Here is a 20,833-nt window from a genome sequence, read left to right on the forward strand (position 1 = left end):
GAGTCAACTCTGCCCATACTACATGCACACCACTCCTTTTAGTCTTGCACAGACTCCCTCTTGGTTTCATAGCAAGTATTTGCTGTGGCAAGTCCTAGTGGGGGACGTGAGGTATCAGGTGAGTGTGGCTGGTGTGCATGGGAAGGCGGAGCAGCAAGTACCCATGTGCAGTCCATAGGAATAGGGTAGTATCCCTTTTAAAAAGTTGGTGAGCTTTTAATGACACTCACCATGGTGTAGAAGCCTCCAGCAGTCAGGCAGACCAGATGTATACCTATAGCGAGGCCTGGCCTGTGTGCATGTAGTTAGTAAACACATCTATTGGGACCAAGCTATTCCCAGGTGATTTCTTTATGTTCTGGGAGATCGTCTGTCTAGCTGCTGTGGTACCTAATGCTGCTAAGCCCAGCATTAGCTTCTATTGTGTACTCAGTGAGCCCAGTCAGCATGGCTGCAGTGAGCATATACATCACTAATGTACTGGGTACATGTATGAGTTATCTCTAGTGGCTAGCTCACAAAAGGATGGAGAGTTGCTGCTATCAGCTAAGGGAGTTTTCCTTCAGCTCAAATGACAGAGCTTGTGCTTTTGGAGCTGAGAGACTAAGGGCCAGATTTTTAAAGGTAGTTAGGTGACTTAACGGGATTTAGATACCTAAATATTGCTGACAACTGGCCCTGAGGCATTTATCCCAGCTCTGCATGGGTGTCTAGTTTATCTAGTAACGCTTAGCTTTTAGCCGTACGTGCTGTTTAATTGCAGCAATGGAGTCAATTGTGTCACAGCCACCAACTTGGAAACCATGGGATTTCCATGCCATTCAGGTCTCAGAGGTCCACAGCGTTCACACTGATGTTTCCTACAGATCCTCAGGCACTATGTGAGAGATGTTTCACCCTTTGTTCCCTCTGTCCTGACATCAACCTCCGTCTCGGGTGCAGTGTATCCAATTCTGCAAGTTTACACTGCTTGGACTTGACTTTCCCTTCCATGGATTTTTGCAAGATTTGCAGTAAGTCAGCCAGGTATGTTAAACATAAAATAAAAAGGTTTCTGTGCTTTTAACACCTTGGGTCTTGCTGATCTTGATGGTATCTCTAGATTTAGGAAACCCCTATTTGCATTTTAAAAACTAAAGTGCAGCAACAATATTTGGATGTAGGGTTTTTAAAATATTGTCTTAAATATGCAAGCTGTACTGCATACACCTTTATGGGGTTTTTTTATTGCAAAAGGTTTAGCAACTTGTATTACGAAAAGCTCTTTAAATAGCTCCGACATGTTACAAAAGGAACTCTGCTTCCTTCACAAACAAATATACAAGAAAAAAAACTGTTTTTATGAAAAGTTTTACACACAACTTACTATTCCATGTTTTAACAAAATGTTCTTTGCAGGGGCTTTTCAGCAGATGACCTGTACTTTGGTTCTGTCCAAGGTAAATGTTTAACGTATCACAGGATATATTCTGCACTTGTTCTATAAACTGGATTCCCATTGATATCAGTGGTAATTCCACAATTGTAGAATAAGCAAAAAAAAAATCACTTTTGGGGATCTAACAATTTAAGGATCACTTCAAAGACTTAGGCAATGAAATTCTCATGACATTCAGTCACCACACAAAACAGTTGTTCAATGAGTTTATGGTTTTATTTTTTTAAGTGGTTTACCTTGCTGCCTTTTGAAAAATAATCTTGCATGCTTGATGGTGACTGAACTTTGTTACACATAACTGAAGAGCATTTGAAAACCACCATGGTAAATGATTATCAAGTTTACTATTTTTTAAGATTAAAATGTTCAAAGAAATGAATGTCCTAAAGCAGGGATCAGCAACCTTTGGCATGCGGTTTGTTTACCTGCCGCATCTGCAGGTTCGGCTGATCGTGGTTCCCACTGGCTGCGGTTCGCTGTTCCAGGCCAATGGGGGCTGCGGGAAGTGGTGTGGGCCGAGGGATGTGCTGGCCACCCCTTCCCACAGCCCCCATTGGCCTGGAGCTGCGAACCGCAGCCAGTGGGAGCCACAATCAGCCGAACCTGTGGACGGGGCAGGTAAACAAACCGGCCTGACTCGCTAGGGTGCTTATACCCTGGCAGGCCACAGGCCAAAGGTTGCCGATCCCTGCTTAACGCATGCAAATTGCCCTTATTGCTCCTAACTTCATAGTCCCATGTTAGACCCCCTGTGTAAAACTGGTCTACTCAGGGTTTATGAAGGGTGTCAGAATTTAGGCCAGTGAGAGTTCAGAGTGCCTTGCAGGTGTGTGTGTTTTGCTGATGGAAGGCTGCAAAAATCTCATTAATGAAATAACTTGATGATCTCCTTGTTCTACTAATGCTATCTCAACCTATCTGTATTGTGAAGTAATGCATGCCTGTAGGCAATCACTGCAGAGTGGCACAGATCCCTTCGCCTCTGTCTCTGATGAAATTATTTCTTTTGGCTAATTAGGGTTGGAAGGATTGTATTTCTAATGATGTTTTTGAGTAGTAATTTTAATGACATGTTTGCATTCAGATCCTGTTATTTATTCAAAGTGTAGTAGCTATGAGAATTGAGCCACAAAAAATCATTTAATATTTCATCATTAATTTCTTACCCTTCCCTTTTTAACTATCCCCAAGCATTGTGGACTACAAATTCCAATGGCTAGTGAAGTTCATGAACAGTCTTGTTTCTCTCAAGTAACATTTAACTCTTCTCCCCTTTCCCTCCAGGAACTGTGCTAAACGATGAATGTATATTATCAAGTTTTAGTGGGTGAAAAAAATAGATGCCAGCTGACACCAACTAAAGCCCAAGTCTTTCAAGACTTCAATAATATATCACATCTGGCATCGTTTGCTGATGATTAGTTCCTCATTTAAGAAGACAGAGTCATAATACACCTCTACCCTGATATAACGTGACCTGATATAACACGAATTCAGATATAACGCGGTAAAGCAGTGCTCTAGGTGGATATGTTTGATATAATGTTCGATATAATGCGGTTTCACCTATAATGTTCGATATAATGTGGTTTCACCTATAATGCAGCAGCATCTACAGACACCAGTGCACCAAGCATGTGCCTGGAGCAGCAAGCCGCAGGGGGCGCCCTGCCGGTCCCTGCGAGGGCGGCAGTGAGGCTGCCTTCGGCGGCTTGCCTGCGGGAGGTCCGCCAGTCCTGCAGATTCAACAGCAATTCGGCAGTGGGTATGCTAAAGCTGCAGGACCGGCGGATCTCCCGCAGGCAAGCCACCGTATCCGCGGGACCAGGGACCTCCCGCAGGCAAGCCACCAAAGGCGGCCTGCCTGCCGTGCTTGGGGCGGCAAAAAAGCTAGAGACACCCCTGCTATAACGCAGTAAGATTTTTTGGCTCCCGAGGACAGCGTTATATCGGGGTAGAGGTGTAGTATAATTGGCTTGGTCAAGCACAGTGTAATGCGCACTCTGTGAACCAACAGAGACAAAACCAACCCCAACTACTCCATCTACACAGTGTCTCTCTACCATTAGGAAGTCCTGCTTTTGCCAATGTATAATACACAATAATATAGGCAAACTGTGTTTCTCTTAAATCCTTAACAAAACAACTCTAGAGCAGTCTTTTCTCTTCATGCTATTGATCTCCATCCATGCTTCACGGTGAAACTTAAGAGAAATGGTTTGATGACAACGCAGTGGTTCTCAAACTTTTTTCATATTGTGTACCACTTAAGACAGAGGCCCTTCCTGAGCCCAGACCCTCCTTGCAGTAACTATCATGCTTGGACACTGATAAGAGGACAAGATTCTAAATAAACTCTCTCTAACGCAATGGGTGGGGATTCTGGATTCCATTTTCTCAATTTTGTATGTGCATCAGCTGCTTCCTCTCCATGGGTGCAGAACTCTATTAGGGTCAGTAAATGCCTGCAGATCCCACTGCTTTAATCTATCCATTTGCAGTTTGGCTCTTTCTCCTGTTTGTATCTATCAGCTTGAAATGATACCAAATGAAAACCTGTCAGAGAGACATAAAACAGCTGTCCAAGGTTTTAAAGAAAGTGTTCTGGATGTTGTTGGAAAGCATCTCTGGAAACCCTGAGAGTCCTGGTCTGGACAACAACTAGCAGGAAGCATCACTGCTAGAAGACAGAGATGCTTCGCTACTGCGATAGATACAACTTGGCCTCTACCTGGCAGTGTTCCACAGCCCACCAGTGAGGGGAGGAATGGCTAAGTGGTTTGCATATTGGCCTACTAAACCCACGGTTGTGAGTTCAATCCTTGAGGGGGGCATTTAGGGATATGGGGCAATAATCTGTTGGATGATTTAATTGAGGATTTGTCCTGCTTTGATCAGGGGGTTGGACTAGATGATCTTCTGAGGTCCCTTCCAACCCTGATATTCTATGTTCCATAGACCACAGTTTGAGAAGCACTATGATAGAGAATGTCTTTAAAGAGAGCTTCTGCAATACACAAAGGCCAAATGAAAATGTCCATGGGATCTACATTGAAAAACCTTTTCAAACCTCTCTTCTGGAAACAAATTTTCAATCTACAGAGCTGAGTCATTTGATTTATCTTTTCAAGGGTTGTAACTGTCTTTGTCTATCCAACCAAGCCAGAGTTTTGAAGCCAGCAAAAAAGTTAAAATAAAAATGCCTGTCTACACAGAGCTTTATCATGCATAAGGAATAGAGCTGAAATCAGCTTTGTTAACTGAAAAATGCCAGAGAATAACTCTTCTAGTATTTCTTGGACTCATAGCTGGCATTACTTGTATAGCATTTTGTGTATCTTCTGCATGACACCCAGTGACCCAGCGTTAGTATAATGCTTTGCCTACTTTCATCAGTTCCGGGGTTGTGAATTAAACTCTGTACAAATGTTCTGGATGATCCTAGGAACAAATTTGTAGAGATGGTCAAATTCATCCACGAAGAAGGAATGCTCTTTATCCGGGTCTGTTGCAATGGATTCCAGTTCATCTTGGGCTGCCCATGCAATTCCAACAGAATAAGCTATGACCCCTGAAAAGACAACCAGCGTTTAAAATGGCCAGGTGTGTTTTCAAAACAGTCACTGCATTGAAATTAATTTTACAAAATCTGATCCCACAATAGATGTAATGTTCAGGGCATAAAATGAAGGGACCAGACTCTGGACTGTGGCTTCTGAGAGACATTATAGAAAGTGCAGCCAATGGGCCGCTCTTATGTACAACAGGCTCTGAAACTCTTGAGTGTTACAGCTAATTCCTCTCCCACCCACAATACAATGCTTACACTGGGGTCCCTGAAAGGAACTGCATAGAGCCACATACATCAGACCTATGTTGTTTCTGTGCCAGGAAAATTCTTCATGTCCCCTTGCAGCTTATTTTACAGCCTCTATTTGAGTGTCCAACAAGAATTGAACCATATATACAGACTGGGGTGTGGGGAGGCAGTGTCAGCCCTGAAGAATAAGTCTTGCCAATGGCAAAAGGCATCAAACAGTAGTAGGCTGTTGCCTGAAAGCCTGGCACAGAAGGTGTTTGAACATCCTACACTGAAAGCAAAAGTGAGCTTCATACACACACTCCTTGTGGCTGTAGACCTATTGAAACCCATTGAGCACTGCAGTGTGTGAGAGACATCCTGTCTGACAAATCTGACTACGCTATTTTCTTATGGACTTCCCATCTTTTTACTCACCCACCTTCATCTTGATTAGCTCTAACAAGGACATAGCTTAGGGCGGTGAGCTGCCCAAAAGCCCATCTACTGCCATACTGCAATGACCACTCTAACTGCCTTACCTCCATAAATGTTAAGCTACTGTATATAGGTGGAGTGGGCCACCGTAGCAGAAAATAGCACTAGTTTACCATTTTGATGAGCTGTCATGGCTGGCACTCGGACATCATCATAAGACCTGCCATCTGTAATAAGAATCATTATCTTCCTCTTGTTGGGTTTGGATTTGCTGAAGAGCTGTTCAGAGGCATAGTTGATGGCTGCTCCAGTGCTGGTCCCTCCACTCCAGTAGTTGATTTGCTTAATAGCATTCAGAACATCTTGCTTAGTGCTGTGTTTGTCAAATCCAAGCTCCAGCCTCTGCTCATAGGTGTACTGCACAGCTCCAATACGGGTGTCAGTGTCTGAAATCTCAAATTCTTTGCTTATGTTGGCTACAAATTGGAGGACAGTGCGGAAATTGCCAGTGCCAACGCTGCTGGAACCATCAATTACAAAACCAATGTCAGCTGAATTTAGACACGTCTTGCTGCAAGCCAGTCGATCAGTGTCGCAGACCCGCTTCACCAAGGTCTGGACTACCTTGCGTAGGTTGAACCAGCTTGGCACGTTAATGGAATAGAAGCCATTTGTTCTGCATACAGCCTGCAGAAAGATGCAAATACAAAAGTAAAAAGGCACTTATTGGGCATAAGGTGGATTGAGTTTAATTACACAATCAAATTCTGCTGCCTTCCTGAGAAAAATCTAAATGTTATGTAAAGTGTGGTCAGCTAAAGCACTGGACATCCTGCCCCGGCATTTATAAAATATGTGATGGAGCGGTCAGTGTTAATTGTCAGAAAAATTCAATATGAAATTCCACCACCCTCTGAATTTGGTTTTGTAAACAGGTTATGTCAGAGTTAGGCCAAGAGTCAAAACTACAAATTCATTTTCAAATATCTTTGTTCATGTAGTTCAGAGTTATACTCTGTACAAAGTGGCCTTCTTTGGGAGTTCCTTGTTTGACTGGCAATGGCGCCAGATCACATCCCCTCCAGTTAAAAGTAAAAAGATGAGGTTTTGTCCACCTGTCAGTCCTGCAAATTCGACATGGTACCTGAGAGTCAAGCAGCATTCTTTCTGGCTCATGCCGTCCCAGCCAGAAATCAGGATCATGAAACAGAAATGTGGCCAAAAAAAAAAGGTGATGCATAAACTAAAGGAGAATCTGACATGGTTGTGTTGGCTCCCCAGTGCAGTGGAAGCAAAATTTCTTAATTTTTTACAGCTTAGTCAGTAAATTAAGCAGTTATGACTCTGATTGAACATAGGGGGCAGGTGGGGGGAAGTTCTTCCAGACCTAACAAGGGGAGTTGGGAACTTGTGGTGAGGGAATGGATTTCTGGCTGGGTGGGTGGGTGCAGGGAGAGAGGAGGAGGAGGCTGGAATGTGGAGTATGTTGTAGGTAGGAGAGGTAGATTCAGAATTGTTTTAAAATGTAAAATCTTTAAGATGTTAATGTTCCAACTAACTTGTTGAGAGCGTTTTAGCCAGATTGTGTCTGCTCTTCATCATCCACCTGAAAGGAGGGTTCAACTGTTTCTGTACTAGTGTCCTCCCCACTACATTTGGTGTCAGCAAATCTATGTCACAGCAGCTCTAAGTTCTGTACACATTGGTTTAGGCTTCACTTCATAGCCTCACCATGTTTATTTTCTTCTATCTTGCTACTCTTTTTACATTCTGATGATGCCATTTACAGCCACAAGATAAACTCACAGAATCATAGGACTGGCAGGGACCTCAAGAGGTCATCTAGTCCAGCCCCCTGCACTCATAGCAGGACAAAGTATTATCTAGACCATTCTTGACAGGTGTTTGTCTAACCTGCTCTTAAAAATCTCCAAGGACGGAGATTCCACAAGCTCCCAGGGCAATTTATTTCAGTGCTTAATCACCCTGACAGTTGGGACGTTTTTCCTAATGTCCAACCTAAACCTCCCTTGCTGCAATTTAAGCCCATTGCTTCTTGTTCTATCCTCAGAGGTTGAGAACAATTTTTCTCTCTCCTCCTTGTAACAACCTTTTATGTACTTGAAAACTTAACAGGACACCCCTCAGTTTTCTCTTCTCAATCTAAACAAACCCACTTTTTTCATAGGTCATGTTTTCTAGACCTTTAATCATTTTTGTTGCTCTTCTCTGGACTTTCTCCAATTTGTCCACATCTTTCCTGAAATGTGGTGCCCAGAACTGGACACAGTACTCCAGTAGAGGCCTAATCAGTGCAGAGTAGAGTGGAAGAATTACTTCTTGTGTCTTGCTTACAACACTCCTGCTCCTACATCCCAGAATGATGTTTGTTTTGCCAGCTTTGCCTTCCTGCTTGGGCCCCCTGCTCTCTATCTTCTGTGCCGGCTCTGGCAGGGTCACAGAGCCTCATTGTAGTTTTGCCCTTTTAAAAAATAAATGAAAACAAGACTATAAGCCAATCAAATGCAGCCTGGAGACAGCCCAGCTAATGCCATTAAGGGCTTTCAAGCTCATAGGAAATGTATTTCATGGCAGAGTGACAGTGGAAAGTGCACGAAATCATCTTGCAGGGTGGCTCAGAGAACAAGTTGCTTCCTGAAAATACTTTCTAAGTTCCCCCCTGCATCCTGAACCCTGGCTGATCTGGCATATCACACCTCATGTCACAACTTCATGCCAATTAGCCCTGCAGTACTTTTTAAATTGACATGAGTGTTGGCTGCCTATCTGAAATGGTTTAAGACTAGACCATCCATAGTGTAGATTGCAGGGATTCACTCTTATTCCAAGAATAACCAGAAGTTTCATCTATTTATAACAAAGCAATGGACATGACATACCTCAAACAAGTTTACTGAGCAGACATTACTTACCCTGTTTAGCTGAATAATTAGTATGTGCCCCTGTGTTATGATTTCTCATTTAGATGTTTGTGGCTTTTATTTTGTTCTGTGGAAGAAATCTCCCAAAAGCAAGTTTTGAGCTCCAGGTGTGTTCGGTATATGTAGTATTTTTAGGGTGCACCAAGTATCTTAAAAGGTATCAGTCTCTGTGGTATCCAGGTGCAATGACTTTTATAAGAACCAAATAGCATCACAGGAATGGGGTGATGTTTCTCCATGGATGTGTGGGCTTTCCTGACAAAGCTAGATAGATACAGTCCTGGAGACTTAATATTCCAGCTGTTGGCAGGAAGGGAGTAGACTTTAAATGAAACTATTATTTCTGTCTCTCTCAGGGATCTATATGGCTCTTATTTCTGTACTATGTGTGAGCACCCCACAAGCTCATGTATTTATCTAGCCTCACAATGCACCTGTGAGGTAGACAAGTAGTAGTATTCCTATGTTACCAATGGGGATGAAGGCACAAAATTATGTCTTGCATGCAGCCTGAACAGAAGTACCTAACTCTCTGAGAAGACACACCCCTCTCAGTGATATCTCCCATTGGCTAGTTTAGGCAGCTCCCTGCATAGCTTGCTGGCTGTTGTGGATCCCATTCTGAGATATCTCTCTCCCCCCATTCATTGTATAAGGAGTGTCAGCACCTAAATCAGGAATTGTGGATGCCATTCTTAGTCTGGTAATTTTCTAGGTGCCTAAAAGCTAGGCATTGTGATGCAGGGCATTGTAATGCTTAAGTCCATTTGTGGATCCAGGCCAGAGAGACTAAGGGTATTCTACACTGGCAGAGTTACAGTGCTGCTCAGAGAGCGCTGAAGGGAAACCGCTGTTGTGTGTTCACACTGTCAGCTGCCTGTGCAATAGCATGTTCACACTTGTGGCACTTGCAGTGGTATTCGGAGCAGTGCACTCTGAGTAGCTATGCCACAGAGCATCTCTTCCTCTTCTGCTGCTAAGAGTTGTGGAAGGTAGAGGGGGTCGCAGGGCATCCTGGGTCCTGTCCCAATGCCCTGTGATGCATTGCTTCGCATCCCAGCAATCCCTGTGCTTCCGTCTGCATTTGGCACCATCTTTCAACGGTTTGTGTACTGTGTGCTCTGCCTCTTCGGTCTACAGGAATGGATCCCTCACTATTGACCAATATGCTGCTTGCTCTCACTAACGCGTCATGAGTGACAGTGGAGTTATTCCTTAAACTACAAAGGCAAGAGGAGTGCAACACTGATCTTGCCATGCATATTAGTTATGACACGAGATTGCTTGTGGCATTCACAGAGGTGCTGACCACGGTGGAATGCCGCTTTTTTGCTCGGAAAACAAGCACTGAGTGGTGAGATCACATCGTCATGCATGTCTAGGAGTGGCTGCAGAACTTTTGGATGAGGAAAGTCATATTCATGGGACCGTGTGATGAGCTCGCCCCAGCCCTGCGGTGCAAGGACACGACAATGAGAGCCGCCCTGCCATTGGAGATGTGCGTGGTGATTGCACTGTGGAAGCTGGCTACTCCAGACTGCTACCGATTGGTCGCTAACCAGTTTCGAGTGGAAAAGTTGACTGTTGGACTCATGTTGACAGAAGTGTGCAGGGCTGTTAATCGCATCCTGCTCCAAAAGACACTGATTCTGGGCAACATACGTGACATTGTGGATGACTTTGCACAAATAGGATTCCTTAACTGCAGAGGGGCGATAGATGGCACCCATATTCCAATTCTGGCACCAAACCACCTGGCCACCGAGTACACTAATCAGAAGGGGTATTACTCTATGGTTCTCCAGGCACTTGTGGATCACCATGGGCATTTCACGGACATTAACGTAGGCTGGTCTGGAAAGGTGCATGATGCACACATCTTTCTGAACACTGGCCTGTTGAGGAGGCTGCAAGCAGGGACTTCCTTCCCAGACCAGAAGATCATGGTAGGGGAAGTTGAAATGCCCATTTCGATCCTGGGAGACCCCGCCTTATGAAGCCATACATGGGGAACCTTGATAGCAGCAAGGAGCGGTTCAACAGGCTGAGCAAGGGCAGAATGACTGTTGAATGTACTTTTGGCTGTTTAAAGGCCCGCTGGTGCTGCCTATATGGGAGGCTTGACCTGCCCAATGACAATATTCCTATGCTTAAAGCCCCATGCTGTACACTCCACAATATTTGTGAAGGGAAGGGTGAAAACTTCACTCAGGGATGGACTACTGAGGCTCAGCACCTGGAGGCTGAATTTGAACAGCCAGAGACTAGGGTTATTAGAGGGGTGCAGGGCGGGGCCATAAGGATCAGGGATGCCTGGAGGCAGCAATTTTGAAGGTGAAAGCCACTGATATTTGTTGCTATGCTCAGCAGCGTAATGCATGTAATGTTAGGAGATGATTGTGATTGGTGGAGATGATGCACTATGAAGGTTTAAGAAAATTGCCTGTTGCTCTGTAGGGCTCTGTTTGCTTTCAATTAATGGAATAAAGATTGCTTTCAAACCAAAACAATTCTTTTATTAAAAAAACAACAACCGGAGGGGAGAGAGAAACAAAAAACACATACGCAGGGGGATGGGAGAAGGGAGGGTCTCAGGAGGAGGTTGGGTCTTGGAACAGTTAAAGATTTGTGTATGTCCAGGTATCGTATCCAACCTTCTCCTTTGGAGGACAGTGCAGCAGGTGCTGTACTTCAGCAGGGCTGAACTGCAGAGGGATGGGTGTTGAGTGCAGTGGGTACTGGGAGTCTGCAGAGCTGGACTGTGATGGGGCAGGAGCGGAATGCAGCAGGTACAGACTGGAGCCTGGAGGTTGATAAGAGTGTGTTGGTGGTGTCTGGGGGGCATATGGGAAAGAGTTTTGTGACAGTGGCTGCAGGGGAGGGCAGGTGTGGATCTGATCGGTTTGCAGTGCTATTAGAGCCTGGAGCATGTCCACTTGGCGCTCCATAACGTTTAAGAGCCATTCCATGGCTTTGTTCTGGTGCACCGCATTCTCCTTTCAGTCCCTCTTCTCGCTGTCCCGCCATTCCTTCAATTCTTGTTTTTTGGCCTCCCCCCAGTGATGGCAGAGTAGCGTGGAAAAGTTACCCTTAATGGGGCAAGAAACAAAGCAGCTCTGCCAAAGAACCGGTGGCAGTGAATTGCCCAGTATCTCCATGAGAGCTTCCTGGAGATCTGAGGCAGATTCCTGTGAAGTGAGGGAGTCAATCAACACCCTGTTCCACTGCTCAGCCTAGGCATGTGGCGGTATGTGCATCATAGAGACATAAGCCTGCTTTCTGCAACTGTCTCCTGCCCCCCTAACAACTCACTTCAGCGATTCCCAAAATCAAAGCCATTTACCAGGGTCCTCCTCTCTTGTTTACGCTTTACCAAGATCTGACAGCTGTGACTAACTAGCCTTCTCTGGGGCAGAAAAGGGCTGCATGCATCTCTGACCTCTGAGTCATCCTCTGCCTCTGGGTTCGCCTCCCCCTCCACATCCTTGTCCAAGATTTCCTCCTCATGGCTTGGTCCACTCTTGACTGGCACGCGAGCCACCGAAGTATTCACAGTGGAGGTGGGGTCGCCACCAAGTATCATGTCCAGCTCTTCATAGAACTGGGAGCTTGTGGGCACAGCACCAGAACAGCTGTTTACCTCCCGCACCATGTGGTAGGCGTTCTGCAGCTCCTGCACTGCAGTATGTCCCAGTCATGTACCCTTTCTGTCATGCCGCATGAAATCTGTCCATAGGTATCATAATTCCTGTGGCTGGAGCGCAGCTGGGACTGGACAGCCTCCTCTCCCCAAACGCTGATGAGGTCCAGCAGCTCAGCATTGCTCCAAAAGGGGGATTTGTCTGGTGAATGGAGCAGGCATGGCCACCTGGAAAGATGCGCTGAGACCACTGCACGCATCACCGAGCAAACAGGAAGGGGACTTTCAAAATTCCAAAGGAATTTACAGGTAGGGATGATGGTTGTTCACCTGAGAGCAGGGCAGTAGAGTTCAAAAGTGATGACTAGAGAGGTGAGAACAGACATTGTGGGACACCTCCCAGAGGCCAGTTGCAGCCCTGTAATCGACCAGGGTGTCTACACTGGCACCGCAGCGCTGTAGCCCCGGTGCAGAATGCTGTATGCCTGGGGTGGGCTTTTTACAGTGCTGCAACTGTGCAGTTTCTGCGTACCAAGTGGCTTGGCAGTGTGTAACCTCAGGAGTTACTGTGCAGAAACTTGCCAGTGTAGACAAGGCTGTAGTGACTTTTCCAAGGTTGCACAGAAAGTCTGTGAGGGAACAGGGAAATGAACTGAGCTCTTCCAAGCCCCAGGCCTAGCATCCTAGGCACTAAAATTTGAGTTATAGTTATTACTTCATATGGCAAGGGTGCTGAAGGTAGCATTTAAGAAAAAATGACTTCATAACATCTACAAAAGGGTTGAAAAATGGCTGTTATGCATGTCCATTGGTTGCTATACTCAACATTTAAAATTTAGAAATATGTATTTTCATAACATCCAAGTGTTTAGTCTGCCGCAAGGACTCATTAACAACTGTTGATGAAACCTACGTTTTAAAATAAAGCCATTTTTAGTTAGAACTTAAAAATTTCCAGACTTCTTTTTTCAAAATATTCTGTTTTCCCTTTCCATAACTCCGGAATGCTCTGACAGATTTACACCATGCATAGCAAACATAAAACACCTCCAAAATTGGCTGCTAACTTGCATGCCACACCATGGTTCAGCCCAAAGCAGTTTGAAACTGGTAAGATGTTCACACCTTGTCTTAACCTCCCCCAGTTAGAGATTTATAATGGAAACATTGGAAATTTAAGTAGTAGAGGGGTCAAAAGTATTGCTTTCTGATGAGTGATCTAGGAGCGGGGCTTAGACAGATTTATTGATGCTAGAAGTCTTTTTACTAAGCTACTGAGCTGTTTCTAGCCTAGGTAGTGGATGGTCAGTGGATCAAAAATTGTGGGTGTCACCTAATTTATTAATATCATTTAAAATAATTTTGTGTGTTCAGCGACACCTCAAAATCACATTTTTAAGTTGTCTGTTTTTACTGACTTTGGGCTATTGTGCCTTCTCTTGGATGTGGAAACGGGAGTTGTTTATGACCTTAGTACTAGCATGGGGCTCAAGGGCCTTTCAGACTTTGTTGAATGGGAGAATCACAGTGTAGATACAAATAATACCTTCCGAGTCAGTTACACTAGTGAAAACTCAGAGTAACTCCATTAGCGTCAGTGGAATTACTCCAGATTTACACCTGCATTTTGTAACTGGAAACAGAATGTGGCTTTTAATGTCATAATGCATACAAATCCTAACAACAGTAGTAATAAAGAAATTATTTCATTAAAAGAGGCAACAGCCATGCTTTAATATATACAACACTAGTTTCTACTGTAGTTGTTCAAGATAATAAAAATCATATGAGAATTCAAGTGGGGAAGGATGGTATTAGGAATGCTGTGATTTCAAGGGAAGGTATTTTTTGCAGTCTATTTATTTGTGTGGTCTGGTATTTTTGTAGTGCAGGGATATAGACAGGAGCTTTATACAGCCTTAAAAATGGTATTTGTTTCTAGCTCAGATCATTCATGGAATATAGAAAAATAGGGATTAGAAATGGAAAAGACCTACAGTGTTTGGTTATCTGTCCACATTTGCCGGCCAGCACAGAATTGTGGCTCACAGCCTGTTTTCTAATACTTTGTCCAGTCTAGCTTTACAAGTCCCAAATGCTGTGGTTTTCACCACTTCCCCTGGGAGACTATTTCATAGCTTAATAGATCTCACTGTAAGGAAGTTCCCCCCTCTATTAATTAGCCAATAAAAATGTTACTGGTTCTTCATTCCAGCAGTTCTTTTCTAGTATAGGCAGAATGTAATATAGACAGCCTCAGACAAACATAATTATGAACCCATGACTAGAGCATTGCTGCCCATTGCTATTCAAATGTTAGATCTTATGGCAATTCTTACAGAGAAGCCATAACCATAAGAAAGGGAAAAAAAGGGAGTGGGGGAAGAGAGCAACCTCATCCAAGATGGGCTCAAATCAAACCGTCAGATCCAAACACCCTGAAAACCTTAGTAACATTCAGGCCTAGCTCCAGGCTTTGCACTGTGAACCCAGATCTAGTTTCAAGTACCCCATTCCCCAGTACCTTGTCCACAAAGTTGGGTTCAATAACATTCTGTTTTTCGTTTTCATCAGCTCCTTCAATGGTGACAAAGAAAATGTTGATTCCAGATTCTCTTGCCAGTCTGGAGGCCTCCTCTACCTTATCGGTGGGCCATCCATCCACCAGCACTATGGCCACATTGGGTGCTCCACCTCGGTTTCCATTGGAATCCAAAAAGAAGTTTTTGTTAACAAATGAAAGTGCCTTCCCTGTAAGAGAAGTGAATGGGAGGATGTTGTATCCTATTGACAGTAACCAGTCTCTTTAGACACAGCAACCCTGAACTCTGAGATTCACTGACCTAGAGGTCAAATTCCAGGCCTAGAGCACAGGGAAAGGGATGCATTAGCAAAGACAGAGTGGAGGCAACTTGACATGGCTACACAAACAGGAAGGGGAGCCACCTGCAATGGTCCAAGTTTATGCCCTACCCTGGTTCTAACAGAGGTGCGAACTTCACCCTTTCTCTGCTCCTCTTTATTAGCGCTGATGAGCAAAGAGAGCACCAGGCTCAGATGTGCCAGGGGAGCTGCTGATGAGGTTGAAGGAGAAAAGCGACACCCCACAACTCTCAACTTTCCTGAAAACCAAACCACGGCAGGAGCAGTGGAAACTAGACGTTAAAAAAATTAATTAAAAAAAAATCTTTTACATAAGATGGGCTCAAAATCTCACTGACCAATGCACGTAAGTTATCATTAAAAGGTCTTTGCTAGCTTCTTTCTCCCAAATCAGTGCAATGGAGGGGGCAGAGAAGTTCTAATACCCTTGCTAGTCTGATGGTGATGTACGCATCAGAGGATGCCCGAGACATGCTCCTGAGCATGAGGTCATCATCTGCCAAGCCTGGTTCCATGGTGCTGCAATGAGCTTATTTGCCCACTAGAATTAGGATCCCACATCCCATGGTCTTCCTCGGGCTAAGGAACTGCAGATATGCCACCCCCATTCCACATACCAACATTAGAACGTCCTCCTTTCTGTGCAATTTTCTCAATGGCATTTTTCACATCCCTGGAGTTTGCATGAGTTTTGAGGTTAAATTCTGTAGAAGGGTCATCGCTAACATGTAAATAAGAAAAAAAAAGTAGCTATCAGTTTTTGTTTCCCATGTAGCATGGTTCCATTTATAATTGCTTTAGTAATGCTCCATGGGGAAGGAAGAGGAAGACTCGTCACGTAAGGCAGTTCACTACATAGTAACAGAGGAGACCCTTAAAAGGACGTCTCTAGTGTTTCCTATATAAACATGTCGGTATACCTGTAAAACACAAATGATAAAGTAGCAGGCATTAGTGAAGACATGCCAATGGCATCTTAAATGTTTCTTTGGCAGTGGACATCTCTGAACTCGTTTAGTAGAGCAGTGGTTTTCAACCTGTGGTCCACAGACTAGGTCTAAGATTTCCAAATGGGTCTGCACCTCCATTCAAAAGTTTTTAGGGGTCAGCAAATGGGGGAAAAAGGTTGAAAACCACTGTAGTAGAGGCTACTAGCTTGCCTGTGGTAATGGTGTAACAGAGAGTAATATGAATTACAGGGCTTCTCTCATTTGAAAGCTGTTTTTAGATAACTTTACAACATGTATTAAAAACAAAAGCTTGGTGTGTAATTTTGTTTCACCTTGTAGTACTGTGCTGCTATTGGTATGTAAATTGAACTTCAAAGTCTATTTTGTACTAGTCTCATTAGTTTACAAGGTTACTTCCTGCTTAAGAAAACCCCCTCATTTATTTCAGTGATTTTTATCACTTTGTTATTAGTTAGCAGGAAAATAATAAAAACATTTAAGGCTAGAAGGGACCATTATGATCATGTAGTCTGACCTCCAGCATCTTGCTTACTTCTGTCTATGTTCAATCTTTGAAGATAACCAAGTAGATTTTTCCCATAGACATTTTTATTCAGTCTCCTAATACCACAAATATGTTATTCCCCAAGTTTCCAAAGTTGAATTTTAGATAGTTTCTCTTCTTTAGAATAGATGTGGTGTAAAAAAATTAAGAAGTGATCACTCCAAAATGAGTTGGGAACAGTGCAGTGTAGTGACCCTGGACAGACTGAGATAGAGCCAGATGTTACCGGGAGACACTCTTACCCATACTGAACAATGCCCATGAGAGGACCAGCTACGCCAACATCAAGAGCTTGAGCCACATCACTGAGGAATTGTTTTTGGATCTTAAAACGGCGTTTACCGATGCTCCAGCTCCCATCAATCAAGAAGGACAAATCAACTTTGCAGTCTGAGACAGGAAATAATAATGAGACACTAAAGATCTGTGAAGGGTATTTTTGTTGTTTCTTAGATTTGATTTTCCTCTGACAGGAAATCAAGGAAATCGCTGACAACCTATCCCACTATGTGACCGCAGCAGAAAATTCTTGTTCCTATTCATTTTCAGAGGATCATTATGTCATCCAGTCTGACCTCTTCTATAACATGGGCCAGAGAATTTCACTCAGTCATGACTGTATTGGACCCAATAACTATAACAGACATGGTATACAACCTTGATCATTAATCCTACTCACCAGATACAGGGAAATCCAGTCAATCTGTTAAAACCCTGAGTCTGAAATTCCAGCTCCATGGAAGAAAATGTCAAAACTCCTATTTATTTCAATAGGACTAGGATTTCACCCGGAGTATTTAGGCTTTGCAGGTGAAGTACAGGGTGGCTGAGAAGGTGCAATCTATATCCCCCCAGTACGTGGGGTGCTGTACATTACTGTCCCTGGCTGCTAGTCCATGGGTGGGAATAGCCACTGCAGGGCTTGTGTGCCTGTTGCATTATGGTGGGGCCTCTGAATCTAAATGACTGGAAGTCTCTCACCTCCCCAGCCTGCTGCATTGTGAACAGGTAACACCACTGAACAAATTGTGATTTTCTCTGTGTAGCTACTTGAGCGGGGGAGGCCTTTCTTCAAGTGGCTACTGAAAGCAAATCCTAATAATGCTGCTTGCTATAGCACTAGAGCAGTGGCTCTCAACCTTTCCAGATGACTGGACCCATTTCAGGAGTCTGATTTGTCTTGTGTATCCCAAGTTTCTCCTCACTTAAAAACTACTTGCTTACAAAATCAGACATCAAAATACAAAAGTGTCCCAGCTTGCTAATACTGAAAAATCGCTTCTTTCTCATTTTTGCCATATCATTATAAAATAAATCAATTGGAATATAAATATTGTACTTACATATCAGTGTATAGTATATGGAACAGTATAAACAAGTCATTGTCTGCATGACATTTTAGTTTGTACTGACTTTGCTCGTACTTTTTCTGTAGCCTGTTGTAAAACTGGGCAAATATTTAGATGAGGTGCTGTACCCCTGGCAGACCTCTGTGTACCCCCGGGGTACACATACCCCTGGCTGAAAACCACTGCACTAGAGGCTTTTATATGGGAATTGTTCAATGATTACTCTGGCTGGTGTGTAATTCCAAGACTGATAATCTCATGTGGCATCTTCAGATTTAGTGTAGATGCTTTTAAAACTGAACTATAGACTCTTACATGAATATATGCAAGCCAACATACCTTACTGTACAGGCTCACTCTAGAAAAGCCAAGCTTATCCCCAAACAAACTCTCCCCTTTAATTGCACAGAAGTGCTTGATCCATAATAATCTGCAAATGGTCTCTTTGGTCATTAACAGCCTGATCTTGCTTCTATTCCAGTCAATGGCAAAACACTCATTGATTTGAATGGAACCAAAATTTGGTTTAACTAGAGTGCTAATTAAGGTTTTTTGCCTCAATGTAAGCCCCATAATTTCTCTTTGATGTTACTTCCTACCAATCAGACTGACCAAGACTGGTGTATTTTAATTATCAAATAACCAAAAGGCTACAAAGCACTGATTGATTATGCAGCGGACTTTCCATCTAATTGCTTTCAGTTTTCCCCTTAGGGAAAACTTTTCTAAATTTAAAAAATGCTGAATTATGGAAGCATGACAGGGAAACTCTGTTCATTCATTGGGAATCATGGGGCACAGCTGGAGTTTCCAGTAATGCTACCTTAATAAAGGGCCACGTTATCCCGAATTCCTGCTCCTAAGGCTAGGTCTACAGTGGTGGGGGGGTGGGAGGATGTTGACCTAAGATGCGCAAGTTGGCGTATCTTGGGTCGATTTACCTGGCCGTGAGGACAGTGGCGAGTCAACTGCTGCCACTCTCCCGTCAACTCCACTTCCGCCTCTAGCCGCGGTGGCGTTCCGGAGTTGACGGCAGAGTGATCGGGGATCGATTTTTATCGTGTCTACACTAGACGTGATAAATCAATCCCCGATAGATTGATCACTATCTGCCGATCCGGCGGGTAGTGTAGACATACCCTTAATGTGAAATTCTCCCCTGTAATGCGACTGTGTAAAATGGTGCTCTCTTACCTATCAGGCCCTGACTGTGCAAAGACTTATGCACATGCTTAATTTGCTTTTGCATGCAAACTGTGAGAAGTCCCGTTGTCGTCTATAAGACTATTCACAGCATGAAAATTAAGCACATGTACATCTTTGCAAGACGGGGAGCCCAAATCTGCTCCCTATAGATTCAAATACTTCCAAGATTAGATTTGAATTTGGTTTCTCTCTACTATGGAGCTGAGCATGAGAAAGGAACAGGAGTGGGCTAGAACTGTTGGACAGCACTAGAGTCCATGGGATAAGAATTCTGATACCTGCTATTTCATTTTACTTTGCAATTGTCTGTAATTAAACTGTGATGCTTTTAATCTCTGTTCAGCCACTTATGCCCCACAGCCCAGGGCAACACACTGAACCTAAATAATTTTGTAGTGAGCCTCCCTAATTACTGTGACAGGATAAAATATATCTAACATTCAAAGACACGGTATTAAAATTAATTCAGTATTAGACTATTAGGGATTATGGGGCCATTCAGTTAAATATTTAATTTATTTAATATCCCTTTTAAATGCTGTTCATAGTGACGCACAAATTTCCATTTGCTGCAGAATTTGGTACTGAGCGTACACAGCTGAATTGCCACAACTGTCAGTACTGTGAGGGGAGAGCTGGGGGATTTGGTAGCTCAGAGAAGGGCTTTCGTCAATGGTGGAATGGAGACTCTCTTCTCCCTACTCAGGGTTTCCTTTCTTTTTCTCTCACTCCTCACTTTTAGGCCAGATCCAAAGCCTGTGGAAGTCAGTGGGAAAAATCTCTCATTCACTTCAATGGGCTCTGAGCCATGCCCATTGTGAGAAGAGGGCCCTCCCACCACTTTCTAATAGGGGGTGAGGGTTTCTAGATGCTCTTTCTCTGCTACCTCCCAGACGTACCTAGTAGGTCTCTGTCCCTTTGCTGCTGGGCCCATTTTCTCAGTGATTCCCTCCTCCCTCCATTAGATCTGCTGTCAAGCCAGTAGAGCCCCAATTCCAGGAGCCAGGGCCGCTCAGTCAGTTATCCCAGATGAAGGGAGTGCCCCTGTTATCAGTGCCCAGTTGCCTAGGTCTTATCCCAGGCACAGCAAATACAGGGCATTAGTTAGTAAGCTTCCCCCTGGCGGGATCCAAATTCTGTGTCTGATGGCATGTTGCAAAGCCATGGCCCTTGGACTGTAGAATTCACATGGTCCTCCGTATAATACTTTAAACAGCAAACATCTCTCTCATGCTTTCCAGCTCAGGTAGACAGATGCAGGCTAGCTCTTCTTGAGTGAGCAAGCTAAAAACCTCAGTGTAGCCAGAGGTAGCTGCCCAAGTGTGTACAATGGGGGTCCGGGAGGGTTTGTACTCAGGTGGCTAGTCCAAGGTGCTACCTGTGCTACTCAGCGACGCGGCTATTTTAGCATGCTAGCTCAAGCAGAGCTTGCACGTGTCTGTCTACCCACACTGGGAAGCAGGCAATGTAGACATACCCTTTGCTTTGAGTAAGTTAAGAGTCTGTTGCTATTTTTTTCCTTAAGGTAGAAACAATTATTATTTAGAGAAGATGAGAGACATGGCAAATGGCTAAACAGAAACTTTTAAGGAGTTCTAGGTTATTCTATTATAAAGGAATATA

The 20,833-nt window shown here is 43.9% G+C and overlaps 1 protein-coding gene across 1 annotated transcript in view; it reads right to left on the reverse strand.

The window, feature by feature from the left end:
• Nucleotides 1-3,368: 3,368 nt before the first annotated feature.
• VIT (vitrin) overlaps nt 3,369-20,833 on the reverse strand; it is an 88,241-nt gene continuing 70,776 nt past the window's right edge. Inside the window, exons 16-20 of the mRNA XM_039528193.1 lie at nt 16,898-17,045; nt 15,758-15,861; nt 14,782-15,008; nt 5,849-6,362; nt 3,369-5,009 (exon numbers count right to left, since the gene is read on the reverse strand). Coding sequence (XP_039384127.1) covers nt 4,831-5,009; nt 5,849-6,362; nt 14,782-15,008; nt 15,758-15,861; nt 16,898-17,045 — 1,172 coding nt within the window. The 3' untranslated portion in view covers nt 3,369-4,830. The remainder of the gene's footprint in view (nt 5,010-5,848; nt 6,363-14,781; nt 15,009-15,757; nt 15,862-16,897; nt 17,046-20,833) is intronic.

The sequence above is a fragment of the Mauremys reevesii genome, linkage group 3 (assembly GCF_016161935.1).
Source record: "Mauremys reevesii isolate NIE-2019 linkage group 3, ASM1616193v1, whole genome shotgun sequence".
NCBI lineage: Eukaryota > Metazoa > Chordata > Testudines > Geoemydidae > Mauremys > Mauremys reevesii.